This window comes from Sorex fumeus, unplaced genomic scaffold, assembly GCF_029834395.1.
Source record: "Sorex fumeus unplaced genomic scaffold, SorFum_2.1 ptg000043l, whole genome shotgun sequence".
NCBI classification, from domain to species: Eukaryota; Metazoa; Chordata; class Mammalia; order Eulipotyphla; family Soricidae; genus Sorex; species Sorex fumeus.
Window position 1 is genome coordinate 29,169,395 of NW_026606100.1, and position 20,085 is coordinate 29,189,479.

Sequence of the window (20,085 nt, forward strand, 5' to 3'; positions counted from 1 at the left end):
GGGGTAAAGCCTGAGCTTTACTACTGCTGGGTGTAGCCCCCAAACAAAACAAAACAACAAAACAAAATGCTCATTATCTCCTCTCACCTTCTACCTTTATGTTTCTGAAGGCGGGATTCACTTTCCAGGTGTCCAAAGTGTTTTTTGGTCCCCCTCTCTCCCACATCCCTCTGCTCCTAGAGAGCCAGACTCCTGTTATGAGCTCTTTCCTGTTAAGCCAAATGGCTCTGCACTGAACCTTGGAAGTGAGCAGCCCCCTAGGGAAGTCTGGGACCGGGCAGCTACTGCCCTTCTCTCTGTGGTCATAGCACTCAGGGCTCTTAAAGACTTCCCAACCTGCCCAGGATCTGTGAGTGAATGAATGATTCTCCAGAGGAAGTTCCTCTGACTCGGCTTGGAGAAAAACCCTTGTTCCTTTTCAGGCTGGTACCATCTGGGAGTAAATCAAATTGTCTCACACAGACTCTTTTCCCAGGGGGTCAGGGTAGACAGGACCAAAGCAGTGGTCTAGCTCTGTGGGGCATTTATTCCTGTACCCCTCACTGCCCTGGGGGTCATTCACCCAGGCTCTTCCTGCCCATCCTCCAGCAGAAGCAAGAGTCCTGGAATGACTAAGGAACTCAGTCTCTCAAAGGCTTTGGAGAGTTCTGGTCACTTTTGATGGTTCGGGGGTGACAGCAGGGTTGCCCATAGTTCCTGCGGAGCAGGAGGGCCAGAAGGGCATCACCGACTTGGTTTCAATCTAACAGGTGGCTGATCTCCTTCGCAAGCGACCCTGCCGCGTACAGCTGGATAGGCTATCTCTATTCCATCTTCTTCTTCGCCGTGGCCCTCATCCAGTCTCTCTGTCTTCAGAAATACTTTAAGCTGTGCTTCATGCTGGGTATGAACGTGCGGACAACTATCTTGGCTTCTGTCTATAAGAAGGTGAGATTATTTCAGCCCCTAACCCCCCAAAAAATAAACCCTTAGAAAATGTGAACATTTATTCCAAGATGGGAAAGGGGGAGAATCTAATGGGAAGGATCATTGAGTTCCATGCTTAATCTTGACCAAGACTATGTTCTATATGAGTTTCTTTGGAAAGTAAAATAGGCAAAGTGCGTGCATAGATACTGGTGTGTGTGCGTGTGTGTGGGGTCTACTTAAAGATTTGTGCTATGTGCTACATGATTAGTAATGAGATAGACAGGTGTCTCCCTTCTCCCTACAGAGCTCATCACCGGTAGAGGGAGGGAATAATGAAACAGGGCTGTGAGATGGCTTGAGGAGCTGGAGCAGATGCTTTGTGTGTGTGAGCCCAGTCTTGCATGGGGCTCTAATCCCTACCAGAAGTGATTCATGAGCGCATTGCCAGGAACAAGTCCAAAGCACTGCCTGGTGTGCCCCCTCCCTCAAAAAAGGAAAGTCTCAGTCCAAAATAAAAAGACACTCTACAGAGGGGATAATGAGAAGGGCTAATATTCCAAGATATACAAAGCACTCACAAAACTCAACAACAAAAATAATCCCATCAAAAATGGGGAGAGATTAGACACTTCCCTGAAAACATCAAGATGACCAGTAAGTATATAGATAAGTGTTATTCATTATATATTTTCAGGAACATGCAAATCAAAACAGCGAGATAGTATCTCACACTGGTGAGAATGGAACGTAGCAAAAAGACTGGAAGCAACCAGAGTTGTGGGGGTGTGGTGAAAAAGGAAACTTCATCCTGTGTCGGTGGGACTGTCATCTGTTTTAGCCTCTATGGTACAAAGAAAGGAGAGTACTCAAAAGAATAAGAACAGTGGGGCTGAAATGATAGCACAGCAGGTAGGGCATTTGCCTTGCACACGGCTGACTCGAGTTCGATTTGCAGCATTCCATATGGTCCCCTGAGCACTGCCAGGAGTAATTCCTGAATGCAGAGCTAGGAGTAAGTCCTAAGCATTGCTGAGTGTGACCCCCCCCTCAAAAAAAGAATAAGAACAAAGCTTCCATATGACCCAACAATTCTACTTCTTACTATCCCCAAAATACAAAAAATTAATTAAAGATAGATACGTGCATACCTATGTTCACTGCCGTGCTTAGTACAATGGCCAGGATGTGGAAATGACGCAAATGCTCAACACATAAATGGACAAAGAAGTGACAGTATATATACATAATAGAATAACATGCAGCTATAAGAAAGGATGACTTATTGTAGTTTCCAGCAACTTGGATGGAACTGGAGGTCATCATGTTAAGTGAAATAAGTCAAAAGGGAATAGGACAACTACCAGATGACCTCATTTATCTCTGGCATACCATTTTTCTTGGATTACAAAACTGAGATTACTAAATCAGGAAAGGGGTGGGAGGAATGAAGACGTGGACTAGAAGTAACATAGACAGCGGTGGGGGGCCTTGAGCCTTTGGTGTGAGGGGTCTAGTCACTTACATTAAGACCATAAATATTAACACTATGGCAAACATGCAACCCAAATAATAGTAATTTTATTTTCTTCATTGTTTCATTTTTTTTGCTGTACCCAGCGATGCTTAAGCATTACTCCTGGCTCTGTACTCAGGAACTGGAGTTGCTTGATGAGGCATATGGGATGCTGGGAATTGAACCTGGGTCAGCCATGTGTAAGGCAAACACCTACCTGCTGTACTCTTGATCTGGCTCTCCATGGTAATTTTTTAAAAGGAAAAAAAGGAAAGAGAAATAAGTATAGTTCACTATTAAGAATGTATTGACACAGGATTTTAGGGAACATGTAGGACCCAAACTTGGAGTCAGGGAAATCTACAAAGAACAAGTCCCATCTAAAAAACATGGAAGTTTTCTGAGCAAAAAAAGTGTGTATTTGTAGGGGCAGGGTGGACATGCCCTCCCCCAAACCCCCCACAAAAGGAATGAACAAACACTGTGAGATTTGAAGGCAGTGGGCCAGAAAAGATAGTACAGGGGTTAAGGCATTTGCCTTGCACCCAGTAGACTCAGATTCGAACCCTTGCAACCATGCATGGTCCCCTGAACACTGCCAGGCTGACCCCTGAGCATGGAGCCATAAGTAAACCCTGAGCACTGACAGGTATGGCCCAAATAACCAATAAAACAAAATACAGAGAGAGAGATTTGGAGGCATGAAGACACAGTTCTTGAGAAGTTGTGTTACTTTCGAGCCCATTCTTCCACTGTGTTCTCACTTCCTGTTTCATTGCCAGTATCCTTGGTCTTGCTCATGGCCCAATCTTTATTTTTAGGCACTGACCCTATCCAACCAGGCCAGGAGGCAGTACACCGTTGGAGAGACTGTGAATCTGATGTCTGTAGATGCCCAGAAGCTCATGGATGTGACCAGCTTCCTCCATCTGCTGTGGTCGAATGTTCTGCAGATTGTCTTATCCATCTTCTTCCTATGGAGAGAGTTGGGACCTTCTATCTTAGCTGGTGTGGGCATGATGGTGCTCCTGATCCCAATTAACGGGGTACTTGTGTCCAAGAATCGGGCTATTCAGGTAAAGAAAATCACTCTGGGATGTGTATCTTATTCAAATTCTAAGGTCTTTGCTTACTATATTTTAAGGCTTTGTGGGAATTTGGGCAAAGCTGACGAAAGACTTTCCACCATCCCAAATGCACCTTGTTTTCCCTAGCTTCCCTTTTCATCTTCCAACCCTACTTAGCATTTATATGTTTGATTTTCATTTGTGTCTCGTGGGAAAGCAGGACTGCAGAGGGCAGGGTTACCCCAGAGATCTGCTTACAGCTTCTCCACGCTGCTCCACCAAGCTCTTAGAAGCTGTGATAAATGGCTGTTTTTCCATCTGTCAACCCAAACACACCTTGCAGGGCAGTCACTTCAGAGACCCAACAGACTACCCATATCCTGGTTATCCACTTTACTTCCACCGGTGGCAGGGCTCCCGGTCCTTGACTCTGCCACAAATCACAGGATGGCTGAGTAGACTTCATGGTCTAGGTGTTCATTTGTTTTGTATTCAGATGGTACCAAAGAATTATCTTTACAATATTTATTATACATCCTACTTTTAAAAAAATTATTGAATAACCATGAGATAGTTACAAGCTTTCATGTTTGGGTTACAATCACACAATGATCAAACATCCATCCCTCCACCAGTGCATATTCCCCATCACCAATATCCCCGGTAACACTCCCCCACTTCCCATCCTCTCCCTGCCCCCACGGCATACATTATTCACCATAATATCTCTCTACTTTTGGGCATTATGGTTTACAATACAGACACGGAAAGGTTATCATGTTTGGTCCTTTATCTACTTTCTGCACACATCTCCCATCCCGACCGATCCCTCCAGCCATCATTTTTTTTCCCCTTTATTTTATTTTATTTTTTTTAAAGTTGTAGATTTACAATTTTTTGTGCTTTGGTTTCAATTATACAATGATCAGATACCCATCCCTCCACCAGTGCCCATTTTCCACCACCATGGATAATATCCCTCCCACCCCCATCCCCCCATCCCCCCTGTCTCTGTGGCAGGGCAATCCCCTGTGTTCTCTCTCTCCTTTTGGGTGTTGTGGTCTGCAACAGAGGCATTGAGTGGCAAACACAGCCATCATTTTCTTAGTGATCCCTTTTCTATTCCAGCAGCTGCCTTCTCCCCTTTGCTCATGAGGCAAGCTTCTTCCAGCTATGGAGCAATCTATCTGTCCCATATATCTACTATCCTTAGGTGTCAACCTCATGTTATGTTGTTTTATACTCCACAAATGAGTGCAATTCTTCTTATGTCTGTCCCTATCTTTCTGACTCATTTCACTTAGCATGATACTCTCCATGTCTATCCAGTCTGTTGGTTTCTCTTTTGATTTGATCTCTCTTGACAGCTACATAGTATTTCATTGTGTAGATGTATCAACGTTTCTTTAACCAGTCATCTGTTCTAGGGCTGTGGGAAACAACAATCTGGGTTGTTTCCAGATTTTGGCCTACTTTTATGGGAGTGAGTGGGAGGTGGAAAGGCACTCAAGAGCATGTGAGACAAGAATTTTGCTTTTTGCCTCCAAATCTTACATTTTCTTTAGGGTAAAGAATTGGGTCATAAACCAAGGCAAAGAAGAAACCTGCCAAGGAAGGACCACACTGAGACTAAGGCAGTGTGGCGTGAGAGCCAGCACTGGTGTCTGCTCGGTGTCCTGGGTGGGAAAGTTCTCTGTAGAAGGTGCTGAGCTTGGAACAGGACAAGGTCAGGGGGCAGGAGCGAACCTGGGAAAGGCGGGGAGAGGACACAGTCAGGTCAAGGCTGCAAGTTCAGAATTGAGCTCAGCACATCCCAGCTCAGAGAGACTCAGTGGCGCCCCCCTGCTTCCCCACTGGCAGCCTTCAAGGCCTCCACCTGGGAACGGGAGTGACAATACAGTGAGTAGGACATTTGCCTTGCACACGTTTGGCCTAGGTTTGATCTCCAGCATCCCATATGGCCCCCTGAGCACCACCAGGAGTAATTCCTGAGCACAGAGGCAGGAGTAACCCCTGAGTACTGCCAGGTGTGGACCAAAAAGATTTAAAAAAAAAAACACCTACATCTGCAGCAGGTCTGGGTCCTCACTCATGGGGGTGTGCTTTGTTTTTGCTTTATTCCTTCCTGCAGGTAAGCAACATGAAGAATAAAGACAAACGTTTGAAGATCATGAACGAGGTGCTCAACGGAATCAAGGTGAGATGCTGGGCACAGGTGGCCCTCTGTGTGGGGTCAGTGGAGGTGGCTTTCTTAGCCTGGACAAAGTGCTCGCTGGTGGCTTCTGCTCCAGGCCTGTGCTGTGTCATGGACTCCCCGTTCATTTTCCCCACCAAGCCTCCTAGTTCTCAGATAGTCCCTCACAGGCCCTCATTTGAAACTCAGCTCCCAAGTGGTGTTCTGGAGGTCAGGTGCGGGGGCAATGCTAGGGCCTAAGGGTGCTCTGGTGCTGCTTGCACCCTGTGTTGTTCATTCAGGACTTCCTGGATCACACTGGTTGTGCTGGGGTGGGTGTCCTTTTTTTTTGCTAATATTATAGAGATGCCAAGATAAACCTCATTTGAGTCCCAGATGCCTTGGTTCTTGGGCAAGCACACGAGTCTCCCTCAGCCTCTTTCTCTTTTGGTTAAGTGGAGACAGTAATTTGACAGAACAAGGGAGCAAACTGTCTCTAGTTTTCCCAGAACTTGCCCACATTAGTTCTAAAAGTCCAGTATGGGCCACTTCGCAGTCCTTAGAAAGCAAGTCCATCGGTCACGTTAGGTTGTCAAAAGAATTAAGTGACATTCTGGAGCCCACATCCCAGCTCAAATGCATGTTTCTCTTCTTTGACTTTCTGGAATTCTCTCTCCCCCAAGTCATCTCTCATCATTCCTAAATAAAAGTATGTACTTGAAAAAAATCATGTAATACAATAGGTATAAAATGCTTTGTAAGTAGTAAGCTGTCAACAAATGCAAACTACCTATCTGCAATCACACTTCATAGTCTGTATTTCTACCTCCCCAAATTGGAGTGAGCGTATCTCAAAATTTGGGTGCATGAGATACCCCTGGTGACTTCTTGGAGCCACAACTTAAGTTGCTCTCTTTTCGCTCCTATCAGATCTTGAAATATTTTGCCTGGGAACCTTCGTTCAAAAGCCAAGTGCACAATCTTCGGAAGAAAGAACTCAAGAACCTGCTGGTATACGGGCAGCTGCAGTCCGTCATGGTCTTCCTCCTCTACCTCACTCCCGTCCTGGTGAGTGATGCTTATTTCAGGGATGAACTGGATTCTGGAAGTGAAAGGTCTACCCCATATCCAGAGAATAATGCCCCTTGTCCTTATCCCAAATTGTTCTTCCAATCTTGTGCCCGTTCAGCTCTAATTGGACTCCCATAGACAGTTTGGTTCTCTGGCCACCAGAGAAAGTTTCTAGGATGTGAGCTAGAGAGAGAGCTCAAGTGAGCATGTGCTTTGCATCCGGGGGGCTCAGGTTTGATCCCCAGCACCATATGGACTACTAGAGAGTGACACCCGAGCCTAGATCTTAGAGCATCCCCTGAGACTCATTGGAAGGGCACAAAAACAGCTCCCAGAATGTTCCACATGCATATTCTAGACATGATTTGCCAGGGAGGGATGCTTAACTTTTTAAAGAGGCAGGTTGGTTTTCTCATAGAAGGAATGATGATGTAGGAGCCAAGAAGCCCAAACGCTGGTCCCACTAATGCCAGTCATGGATTTGATGATCCTACAAGACATATCCCTCTTTTGAGAGCTTAGTTTTCTCATCTCTCATGGGGAGATGGAAATTTTGTCTAAGCCTTTTGTGGTTTCGTCTTTGGGCCATTCCTGGTGGTCCTCAGGGCTTACTCCTGGCAGGCTTCAGGGACCATATGGGGTGTCAGGGGTCAAACCCAGGTCAGTTGCATACAAGGCAAGTGCCCCTCCCATTGTACTATCTCTCCAGCCCTTCTAAGACTTCTTAATCGCTGATACACTGGGTCCCTCCACGTAGCCTGAGGATGCTTGAGCCCTTTCAGGAACAATTGCTCACAGCCCTGTCCCGGCAGGTGTCTGTGATCACGTTTTCCGTCTACGTCATGGTAGACAGCAATAATGTTTTGGACGCGGAGAAGGCCTTCACCTCCATCACGCTCTTCAACATCCTGCGCTTCCCACTCAGCATGCTGCCCATGGTGATCTCCTCCATGCTCCAGGTAGGTGGGAGCCTGCACTGCCCATGGGCACTGGGCCAAAGCCTGGCATTCCAGAATGGCTGACTTCTTGTATCTCTTGTCTAACTTCTGCAGTCAAACTTTCAGACAATTTCAGTGAGAGAAATTGTCTCGGGAGGACCAAGTGGTTTAATCTTTGTAAAATCTCCAAACATCTGAGTTGACCTGACCAGCCAGGCCCATCCCATCTACCTCAGAGGTGGGGTCGGAAAGATAACTAAGGCTTTTGCCTCATCCGTGGCACATCTGGGTTCGATCCCCAGCATTGCATATTCTCCTAGGCACTGCCAGGAGTGAGCCCTGAGCACAGAACCAGGAGTAAGTCCTGGGCACTGCAGGATGTGGCCCCCAAACAAAACAGAACAGAGAAATCATCTACCTCACAGGAGATGCTGGTGACACAGTGAGGAAGATGCTGATGAAAAATTCTGGTAGCTGGGACATTTTTAAACCTCCTCTCCCAGCCTTTTCCCACATTTCCCTAAGGCTAATCTTAAGGCATCCATCTAGCACCAAGGAATATTGTACAAAAGGAGAGAAGCCATATGGTGGGGAAACAAAAGCCAATTTGGAAACCTTATGCAGTGAGAAAATTAATTTGAATTTGAGGAGCCCTGGATGGGTTGAGGGATAGTCTGGGTCCAAATAAACCTAGCCTGGTCACTGAACTGAATCAGGTCCCGATCTCCAGAGGACTCTCTCAAAGCAGCGGGTGGCTTGGCGGATGGCATGCCATGGGAATGCCAAGTCAGCTGTCTTGCCCCACATAGCTCAGACCACAGAAAATGGAGTTAGGACAAGGCCTCCCCACCTAGAGGGTATGAGGGAACACAGCCAGTTTGGTAGACCTAAAAACAACATTCTCCTTTGCGATTCCAATAGTCTTTCACACAAAGAGCAAAGGGGTCAGAAGACAAAAGACCCAGTGGGAGACCCCATTTCTGAGGTATTATCCTGGCAGGAAAGCAGGGTGGTGCAGTGGGAAGTGGAAGTGGAAGCACTAGTGTTTGCCCTGAGGTGAGGAGGAGAAACTGTCAGCAGCTTCCAGCAATTAGGGAGCTCCAGGAAAAGGGCCCTGTAACAGCCCCTAGAAGCCCTCCAGGTTCTCCAGGTCTAGAGGACCACAGCGGGTCTGCCCGTGGTGAGTTCAGTTGTGGTATCAGCTCAGTCGCTGTGGTGGGTCCTGGATGCTGTGGTGACAGGGCCTTTTCCTCTCAAAAGGCCACAGCAGCCTGGGATGTGGCTCCAGAGTAGAACATATGCCTAGTGTGTGTGTGACTCTGGTTTTGGTCCCAGGTCCTGCGCTCTCCCACAGAACTGGTGGTATGGCCCCTGTTTACTTTTCTTTAAAGGCAGGACAGAGCAGTGGTTAGAGGGCCTGCATAGACTGTCTGACCCCGTTTTGACCCGTGGTACACGTCCCCTGAACATTGCTGGGTACAGCCCTAGAGGCCTCAGCACTGCCAGGTGTGGCTCTGGAGTCTCCTGGAGCATGCCAAGGTGGTGGGGTCATACCTCTACCACAGGGCCCAAGCAGCACTCCATCCTTGGGTCCTTGTATTGGGCCCCTAGCCCGATAGTTTGAGAATGGCTGGTGGGGCCCAGGTCTCCTGAATACCACTTGGGAGGCCAATGAAAAGGCATGACTGGGGCTGGAGCGGTAGTGCAATGGGTAGGGTGTTTGCATTGCAAGCGGCCAACCCGGGTTCGACCCCTGGCATCCCAAATGGTCCCTCAAGCACCGCCGGGAGTAATTCCTGAGTGCAGAGCCAGGAGTAGCACCCGAGGATTGCTGAATAAGACCCAAAAAGGAAAAATGAAAAAGGCATGACCTTTCAAAACATGAAAAGGTCAGAGCAGTGGCTCCATTAGGACACTGCGGGAGTCATCAAGGCCTGGGCTCCAGACTGAAAGACGAGCACGGCAGGTCCAATTACAGATGCAAAGTGAGTATTTTGTCTTAGAGACAGTCAGGGACAGTCTCCGGAACTAGGCCCAGAGATTGGACAGTCAGTCCCCCAAGCTAAGTTTTCTGAGGGGTTAAACTAAGCATCTACCTGCCTTTCTCTCAGTCCAGAATGGTTTGGTCCCAGGCTGAGGGGGACTCTGGACTCTGCGTGTGTGTGTGTGTGTGTGTGTGTGTGTGTGTGTGTGTGTGTGTGTGTGGTGAGGGAGGGGTATGATGGGGAATGGGAAGTGCCAGCTGTGGTGAGCAGCCCTTCTGAGCACCAGGTCTAATGGGTCCAGGACCTGTGTCCATATTCACACTCGGGCCCTCCCCTCGCTGGCGCTGCTCACTGCCTCTGGGATTCTGAGCCCCTTCGTGTCCTGTCCAGGCCAGTGTCTCCACGGATCGGCTGGAGAAGTACCTGGGAGGGGATGACCTGGACACCTCAGCCATCCGAAAGGACAGAAGTTCTGGTAAATGAATGTGGAAACCACTTACAGAACGTGGGAGTCAGCACAGGGCAGGCTGGCACTGCAGGGGCAGGCAGTAGCCAGCGGGAGGAAGGGAGAACTAGAACCCACAGCCGGCGTTCAGTGAAACCATCTCTCACTTAGTGCCGTTTGTTTGGTCAAGTTGCTCAGCAGATCTGAGAACCCACAGGGAGTCCTGCCAAGGCTCCAGAGAGCAGAAGTCAAGCTGCAACACAGTGTGCAGCCTGGGAAGGTTAGCAGGCTTGAAGGGTCGAGGCTTAAAGCTCAGGGGGTTCCCAGAGAGCAGAGATTACGCGGGAGTCAGGGCGCGGAGAGCTAGTTATCTATGGACGTAGACCTCTAGCAGGAATCAAGCTAATCCAGGGCCTGGAAACGTGCCTCAAAGCCCAGGGACTGGAATGGCTGAAAGGTTGCGGGTTCCTGAATCCAAAATGATGCCCTCTGCTGACAATTTCTGGCCTCAATCCAGGAGCATTCCCTTGCCTTCTTCCTTTAGTGCAGAACCCACAATGATAGAGCTGGTCTCCGGAGCAAAGGAGAAAGCAGAGAGAGGGCCCAGGAGTGCTGAGGGTGGACAGACAGACAGATGGGGGCTCTCCAAGCTGACTAAAAGAAAGGCCTTTTTCTTAACAGACAAAGCCGTGCAGTTCTCCGAGGCCTCTTTTTCCTGGGGCCAGGATATGGAAGCCACCATCCGAGAGTGAGTTGCTCTCTTTCAATCCCAATGTGCTTTGGATTCCCCTGTCCTGTCCTGTTATTGGGAAACTCCACATATTGGGACACAGGGAAATGTGCTATATAGACATATTCAGTTACACAACAGTGTAAACCCCAGAGGGAGAGCTCAGGGCAAAACTCCTAAGTCTCTTTCCAGTAACTGCACTATCAACTGACTCTCCTTCAGGGCCTGTGCTTGGTCAGCTGGGAACCTGTGTTCTCTAGATGGTGGATGGATGGATGTAGGCATGGCCGGGGGCCTGGGTGTCTGCAAGCACGTCTTACATGAGTCCATCCTGGTTTAATTCCAAGAACAGAATATAGTTAATCCCCTGAGCACAGAGCCAGGGGATTTTCAGGTGTGATCTAAAGCTCCCTCCACTTCCTAATTACCCATCCACACACAGACACACAGACATACACACACACTCTCAGACACACACACACACTCACTTACACACACACACACACACACACACACACACACACACACACACACACGTGCTTCAGAGTCTTTTGTATCCAGGATAAATTGTCCACTCTTAAGGGAAAATCTCCTACTATCAGATGTGCCACAGGAATCCAGAAGTAACTCCTCTGGAATAACTCCCCTCATCCCCTGCAAATATACTTCTGTCTTTCAGTGTGAATCTGGACATTATGCCAGGCACGCTAGTGGCTGTGGTGGGCTCTGTTGGCTCTGGGAAATCCTCCTTGATATCAGCCCTGCTGGGAGAAATGGAACACATCCACGGACACATCACCATCAAGGTGAGAGAGATGCCGGGGCACAAGGAGGCTCTGGACACTCAGTAAGGGCTGCTCCGTGTTGCTTTCCCATCTAGGAGAAAGCACTGAAAATTAGATTCTGAAACCCATAGTTGGTTGTTGCTAGAGACATCTGGTCCACTTGTCAATTGTAGGTTGGTTTGCCCCATCAACATGTATAATCAGATTCTGGGGGTAGAGTCTAAGAAGTTCCTCACCATCTCTTTGAGTGCTTCTCATATGCATATTAGAGTATGTGAACTACCAAACAGATGTCTACTACAGAACATAAGTCATATGTCTTACTACGAAGTAGAGTCAATTATACGTTACCTGTACACATGTTTCTAAAATACATTACATCTTTTAAAAAAATTTTATTAGTGAATTACCGTGAGGTACAGTTACAGACTTACAAACTTTTGTGCTTGTGTTTCAGTCATATAATGATCGAGTACCCATCCCTCCACCACTGCCCATTTTCCACCACCAATGGTCCCAGAATCCCTCCCACCACCCTCACTTCATCCCCCCCACCCCACCTTGCCTCTGTGGCAGGGCATTCCCTTTTGCTCTCTTTTTCCTTTTGGGTGTTGTGGTTTGCAATAGAGGTATTAAGTGGCCACCATGTTCGGTGTATAGTCTACTTTCAGCATGCATCTCTCATTCTGAGCGGGCCCTCCTAGCACCCTTTACTTGGTAGTCCCTTCTCTATCTGAGCTGCCTTTTGCCCCAGCATGTGAGGCTGGCTTCTAAGCTGTGGAGTAATACTCCTGGTACTTATCTCTACTATTCTTGGGTGTTAGTCTCCCATTCTGTTACTTTATATTCCACAAATGAGTGCAATCTTTCTATGTCTGTCCTTCTCTTTCTGACTCATTTCATTTAACATGATACTTTCCATGTTGATCCACCTATATGCAAATTTCATGACTTCATCTTTTCTAACAGCTGCACAGTATTCCATTGTGTAGATGTACCAAAGTTTCTTTAACCAGTCATCTGTTCTCGGGCACTTGGGTCTTTTCCAGATTTTGGCTGTTGTAAATAGTACTGCAATGAACATACAAGTGCAGATGTCATTTCTACTATACTTTTTTGCATCTCTGGGATAAATACCTTACATTTTGTAGAAATTGTGTGATAAAAGCATCAGGACACAGGGAGAAAATCTAAACAAATTGTTGAAAGCACATAGTTTTGTAACCAGAATGTTGACAAAAAATAGTATCAGCTATAACAATAGAAACACTGCACCATCAATTCTCCTCTGCCAATTGTACCCAGTTTCACAATTAAACCTGCCCCCCCCCCTTCCTCTGAGAGCAGGTCTTGAGGCTACTTGTTTCCAATATAGAAATCTGATGTAGTTAATTGTAATTTTATCATCAATTGTAATTTTCTAATGAAGAGGATGTGTTTCTAAAGCATATTCACTAATATTTTCAACTGCCCCAGAGAACTAAATTTAGGAGAAATTATAGAAGCTCTCAATTATGTAGCCAGTTACTACTTTCGCCCAAAACAGATATGTATACATAATGGGTGAGAGGGGCCCACATAGGGCAGTACTTGGGTGATAAGTATAAGAAGTATAAATTGAGGATGGAGCCTGGGGCTCCAGCATGCAAAGCCCTCCAGCCCTCTGAGTCATCTCCCTGACCCAAGTCTATTGATTTTTGACTTTTCCCCTTATTATCTTTATATACTACTACACCTCTAATTTTTTGTGACTTTATTGAGGTTTGCTATATATAATAAATGGTACAGATTTGAAGTATGCACTTAAGGCTGGAGAGGTAATACAGAGGCTAAGGTATTTGCTTTACATCCTGTGTACTCCAGTTCAATCCCTGATACTGTTCATGGTCCTCCCAGCACTGCCAGGGTTGCTCCTGAGTACAGATCCTGGAGCAGCTCCTGAGTACCACTGGGCATGTCCCCAGACTTCTACCCTTGCCCCCCAAATTTTGAGTGGACTTAATTAAGGTATGTACATATGTACATACCCAACACCTTCACCTGGAGAACATACCTCTTTCCCTTCAAGGCTTGCCTTCCAAGCCCCCAAGCCCTCATCTACCCTCAAATTATCATTGATCTAGCTTCCATCACTATAGATTATTTCTCTTCTAGAAGCTTGATTACATATGGAATGGTACATTAGGTATTTTGTGAGAGGGTGAGATTCTTTCACTAAGCACAAATACTCATCCACTGTTGTAAACACTATGATAACAATTCCCTTTTTGCAGTGAGAAAGCTTTCCCCTGATTGCTTTACATGCTTGACATGCTTGAAAAAAGCTTGAAGAACTGACTCTTGCATGTTATACAAACACTATCCCCCAATTTACCTATCATTAATGAGAGAATTTACAGTAGAGATGACTCACTGGTTTCAGTTCTGCCTTCTAACTTCTTCTTAGTTTTTTGCCTCCTAACTTCTTTTGGGAAAATTTTCTTACAAATTCATAATTGAGTCCTTCTGTAAACATAGCCTCTGTCAGACTCCATCTCTCTTTGAACATGGTATTGGCTGCATGTGTCCATCTGGTCCCCAATTTCCACCACATTGAACTTCCTGGAACCTCTTCAATGTCACTTCACTCAGATACAGAAGGTAGCATCTGTTGATCCTAGGATACTCACTTTTTTCCTTAATAGTCAAGAATTTATTTTATTTTAATGGAATCATTGAAGACCCACCTCTCCCCATCGTTGACATCTGACTGAAACTTGGCTCTAGAAACAGCATGAACAGTCAACATTTACTTTTCAGCATCAGAGCTAGAAAGTGATTGTCACAGAAGGGGGTTTTTTTTCATAGTGAACAAGTGATTGGCTCTTGACAGCTTGGCTTTGCAATAAATATCATGGCACATTTCTAAAGCTCAGCTGCTCAGTCAGCCTGTCCTGCATTTCCTCAAATCTAAGACCCCCTTGGGCCACCTTCTCCTTTAACTGTGCAGTTCTGGAGGTATACTGTTTTATGGGCTGATCCTTCCTCATCCAGGGTACCACTGCCTATGTGCCCCAGCAGTCCTGGATCCAGAATGGCACCATCAAGGACAACATCCTTTTCGGCTCAGAGTTAGAAGAAAAGAGGTACCAGCAAGTTCTGGCGGCCTGTGCCCTCCTCCCTGACTTGGAAATGCTGCCTGGAGGGGACATGGCTGAGATTGGAGAGAAGGTACTCGGACCCCAAGAGATCTTGGAGGGAGAAGACACAGTGACCTGAAAACTTAAGGATGGGGAAGAAATCCATGTGGGGGGAAAATCTGGCCAATTTTGGTGGTTGTCCCTGGAACAAACTGGGAAACATGAATTTGCATAGTATTTTGTGGACTGGAGCAATAGCACAGCGGGTAGGGCATTTGCCTTGCACGTGACCCACCCAGGTTCGATTCCTTGGCCCCTCTCGGAGAGCCCGACAAGCTACTGAGAGTATCCCACTCGCATGGCAGAGCCTGGCAAGATCCCCGTGGCGTATTCGATATGCCAAAAAACAGTAGCAAGTCTCACAATGGAGACGTTACTGGTGCCTGCTCGAGCAAATTAATGAACGATGGGAGGACAGTGCTACAGTTCTATTTTGTGGAAAAGAAATATCAGCAAAAGGGAACCAGAGCCATAGTACATCAGGTAAGGTGCTTGCCTTGCACGTGGCAGACCTGGTTTTTTTCTCCAACACCCCATATGGTCCCTGGAGCCTGCCAGGAGCGATCCCTGAGCACAGAGCCAGGAGTAAGCCTTGAGCACTACCAGGTGTGGCCCCCTGACAAAATAAAACAAGTACAAAAAATTCCTCAGCAATAAAAATTATTGTACATGGAAAAATATAGAAATTATGGAACCCAAAAGACAGATGATGAGATGAGGGCCTGGGAGATTGGTCTCCATGGGCGGCTGGCCAGGGCTGAATAGTGGAGAAGCCGAGATGACACTGAGCCTAGGCACCCACTCTGTTTTTATGAACAGAGAAGGTTCTAGTGATCAAATTTGAGTACTTACAATTGCTATGGAGGATTTTCTCACGTTACCAAATGTCTTTCTTAACAAGGGTTTTAATGACTATGTTATCCAGTGTATAAATATAACACAGTTTGTTTAACTACTGGTTACTCCATCTTATTACTGAAAATGAATATAGCAGTCTTTAAGGAACATGTAATTCAAAGATGCTTAAAAAAAAACAACAACAGCAAAACTAGTGAAGATACAATCCTAGCACAGGTTTTTTTTTGTGTGTGTGTGTTTTATTTTTTATTTTTGTTTTTTTAATCTCAACCTTTTCTGACTGTGGCTTCCTTTGAACTTGTTTGCTTTCTATTTTCCTCTCGGTCCTATTAGTTGGCCCCTTATAAGAATGCAGAGCCCCCCTACATGATTTTCACCTGTGGCCTTTTATAATATTCTGGGGCCTATTGGGGAATAATCTGGTCTCCAGTTGAGACATGTTACTCTGGAGTGATGTTCACTAATTCAGCCTGGATTTATTGAGCAGCTGCTGTATGATTGATACTATATTTTTCCTGGATTTTGGGCCACACCCAGCAGTGCTCAGGGGTTGTTCCAGGCTCTGCATAAAAAAATCACTCCTAGCAGACTCGGAAGATAATATGGGATGCGAGGAATTGAACTCAGGCTGGTTGAATGCAAGGCAAGTGCCTTTCTGCTATAAATCTCTTTAGTCCCCTGCCTGACACTATTTTAAATTCTGACATTACATCCACAAATAGAATAGGTAAAAAAAATCTACTCTGCTCCAACTCCAAATTCCCATTGCATAGAACACAACCACAACTGAGAAGAAAAAGAGTCATTCTATGGTAGAAAATGGTCAGATTAACATTCCTGTCATCATTGAGCCCAAAATGATTGGTCAGAAGCAAAGTGAAATGTTTGGTTAAAGGACTTTATAGTAAGCCCTGGATAGCTCACTGACGCGAACCTCTCCCTCAACCCTCCTTAAAGGCGAGTTCTGGTGTCCAGCTTCATGGACGTTGTTTTTCCTCAGGGTATCAATCTCAGTGGGGGTCAGAAGCAGCGGATCAGCCTGGCCAGGGCCGCCTACCAGAACTCAGACATCTACATTCTGGATGACCCCCTGTCTGCTGTGGACGCTCATGTCGGGAAGCACATTTTCAATAAAGTCTTGGGTCCCCACGGCTTGTTGAAAGACAAGGTGAGAAATGTCTGGAGTGATAAAGTCATGGGGTTGGGGGATTCGTCTCCTAGGTCAGCTTCTGTCTGAAGCTTGTTTCCTGGGCTGCTGTAAAGATAAAAGATGGGCCCTCTGCAAGAGAGTGACCGCACCCTGAAGCAGCCTCCCTCCACCCCACACAAACTTAGGGTCTTAGGCTGGATTTTACGGCTTTTACTGCAAGAGTCACTTGAGACTCATCCTGTGGCTCAGATATTGAACCTCTTAGGATGACTGACTATGATTTTAAAGTACTTTGAGGGCTGGAGAGATAGTCCAGAGGTTAAGACATTTGTCCGTCCTGTGGCTGCAGCAGTGACAATGATCCAAATCCTCATACCACACATATGGTTCCCCGAACACCACCAGGCATGATCCCAAAATCAAAAGAAGGACTTTCTGACCATTGGCCTAATCATAAGTATGTGAAATAATTTAGTCTTTGTTCCCAGTTGCCGTCTCAGAACTCCACAGCCTTGGCATCTTCGGAAGAAGAGGCGTGTCTTTATGTCATGCCTTTACGACATGAGTCATCCATGTTCGTTCCATGTTTTTGTAGAGCGTAGAGCTCCTTGTCTCTCAGGACAGGACTATTACTCAGAAACTCCAATTGAGGGGCGTGTGGAGGGGCAGGAGCTGGGGAGTGAGGGGATCATACAAACTCTTGAGCTGCAAAGTTAGAGAACGGCTGGACTGATGAAGGCAGGATGGTGCAGGGAGGGAACTGCTCCTGTTGAGCTCATGCCTGAGCACACAGCCCCATAGGAAGCCATCCTTGGGCCTGAGCTCATCAGTGGACTCCCCGCTCTTTGACTGTGAGTGAGTTCTGTTTTTTTATTTTTAATTTTATAAAGTAGTTCGCAATATTTATATTACATTTAATATTCAAACACCAATCCCACCACCATGACACCTTCCCACCACTGTATTTCGGATGTTTCCATCCTGAACCCCAATCCCAGACCGAAGCAGAACTGAAGTAATATATTTTGTATTGTTTGTTATGAAAAACTGCTGAAAATGCTACAGAAAAGTTTCCTTAGAGGAAAGAGTGTGGAGATTGTCGTATTTCACCCAGGGGTCATTAAGCCCTTCTATAAGAGATCACTAACATGTTGTTAAAGGCTGAGCCTTGTGTGCTTGATATATATAGATATATATGTATATCTATATATATCTGTAAAAAACGTATACTTTCCTCTAAAATTGGTTGCTTCCTACTTTGAACCTTATCAAGTGTAGTGCAGTAATCTTGGAGTATGAGTAGGGTGTGTGCTTAAATAGCAACCCAGAAAAGCATGAGAGAAATACCCATTGGAGGGGATCCGGAAAGGACTCTCAGAAGTTGCCTTTGATTTGAGACTTGGAAAATGACCAGGAATGAACCTGGATGTTCCAGGAAAGAGGGACCTCGTACTTGTGGAGCTGTGAAGTGGAGAAAGAGGCAGTGGTGGGCTTGGAGGCTGCTCCAGAGACCCATCTCTTTACTCCTCAGTGAGTGTCTGTCTCTGGGAGAATCCTGATTCTCGTAGCCAGTGTCATGTGTGGGCAGACAGAAATACAAGGGATGCCAAGTTTCCTACCCCAGGAAGGGCTGGAGGCAGCGTTTTACTTCACGGTGACTCTACGTGCTGAATCTAGGAGGTTTGTGTCTGTTAGTTTCATTGATTAGCTGGTTAGTGAGAAAAGCAGCCCTCTGATTAGTTTTATTTATTTATTTAGTTATTTATTGATCGCTTGATAATTATATTGATGGGTCTTGACTTCAAGTGGCATTCCTAAGCCCAAGTTTTGGCTTTGTGGGAGGCTTGAGGAAAGTGTGTGTAGGACAAACCTCATTGTGGCTCCCTGATAATAATGTGAGTGGACACACAGAAGTCTCATCTTACTCTTGTGTCAGGTTTTGGGATGTGTTGCTGGGAAGGAAAGAGAAAGTGAAAGCTGTCAAGAGCTTGGGTGGAATTTTGAGGCAAAGCCCCACCGCAATATTTCATTTGTAGAGTCAGCCAAGAAAGATGGTCACCATAGGACAGTTGGTACACATGACTCTTATTTTTACAGACTCGAATCTTGGTTACACATAGCATTCACTTTCTTCCCCAAGTGGATGAGATTGTTGTCCTGGGAAGTGGAACCATCCAGGAGAAGGGATCCTACAATGCACTATTGGCCAAGAAAGGACTGTTTGCTAAGAACCTAAAGACTTTTGCAAAGAAGACAGAACCAGAGGGAGAGGCTACAGGTGAGTAAGGAAGGCACCAGGGTAGCACTTGGGTGAGGATGGGAGGGGTGTGATAGAAATTGTATTTCCACACCTATCCCCTGAATGCTTCCAAGCCAGTGAAGCATGTAGGTGAGTTCTTCAGAGATACAAATTCTGCCTTTGTGTACTCTAAATCTCTACTAATAACTTGGCTTGGGCCAAATTGGGGACTCCCCAAGCCCCCCCCCCCCAGTCTCTGACATGTCTTTGAAGGTCCTCCTTTAAAGGGACTGACTAGAGGTGTGAGGTGATGTGCCTTGTGGAAGAAAATGCCAGAGCACAGAGACACAACTTCCCTTTTTTCCCATCCCGTCTCCATCAAACTCATGAAAAGCATCTCAAAGCTGGTACTATTAATGTATTGCAAAATCCCTGAACAGCCTTCACAGTAGGATCTGGGGGAATACGCTATGCCCATGGATGTGTTAAGTAGAGAAATGTCCCGCAGTGAGGCAGTCTCATGGTATTCCCATGGAACAACTCTTGGGTCACCATGGAGTGCAGGACAACAATGGAGTCTTGTTTTCTGGGGTCCTGCGATCCTGCCAACAGTGATTCTAAGCCTAGTTCTGCGGGTATGCATCATGTGGAAATGTCAGGTGTGAGGTTAGGACTGAGAAAGAACTATCTGGAGAGGACCGGGGCATTCCAGAAGCAAGTCAGATAAGAGACTAGCTCCAGAGCTTGCAGTTGAGAGCATATTTAGGTACTATGGTTGGAACACATGTTGGTTAAAGTTTCTATACCAGGAAGTCTGACAGACAGCATTGGCGGAAAGGGCAGAAATAAAGAACAGGATGGGAGCAACAGGGATGGAGAGCCAACCTGGGAGAGTGAAGGAGGACCCCAGGGAAGGAGGAAAGGAAGAAAGGAGTTAGGGCCCAGAGATGGTGTAGGGGATAAGGGGCCTTACGTGTAGCCAACCCTGTCTCATTTAATTCCCAGTACCGCATATGTTTCCCTGAGTACCACCATGTGTGATC

The 20,085-nt window shown here is 46.3% G+C and overlaps 1 protein-coding gene across 1 annotated transcript in view; it reads left to right on the top strand.

The window, feature by feature from the left end:
• Positions 1-20,085, top strand: part of ABCC2 (ATP binding cassette subfamily C member 2) — a 68,005-nt gene that overhangs the window by 25,522 nt on the left and 22,398 nt on the right. The window contains exons 9-19 of the mRNA XM_056120461.1: positions 750-927; positions 3,244-3,498; positions 5,621-5,686; positions 6,593-6,730; positions 7,546-7,692; positions 10,047-10,131; positions 10,783-10,849; positions 11,511-11,637; positions 14,650-14,826; positions 16,654-16,821; positions 18,901-19,081. Of these exons, the coding sequence (XP_055976436.1) occupies positions 750-927; positions 3,244-3,498; positions 5,621-5,686; positions 6,593-6,730; positions 7,546-7,692; positions 10,047-10,131; positions 10,783-10,849; positions 11,511-11,637; positions 14,650-14,826; positions 16,654-16,821; positions 18,901-19,081 (1,589 nt within the window). The remainder of the gene's footprint in view (positions 1-749; positions 928-3,243; positions 3,499-5,620; positions 5,687-6,592; positions 6,731-7,545; positions 7,693-10,046; positions 10,132-10,782; positions 10,850-11,510; positions 11,638-14,649; positions 14,827-16,653; positions 16,822-18,900; positions 19,082-20,085) is intronic.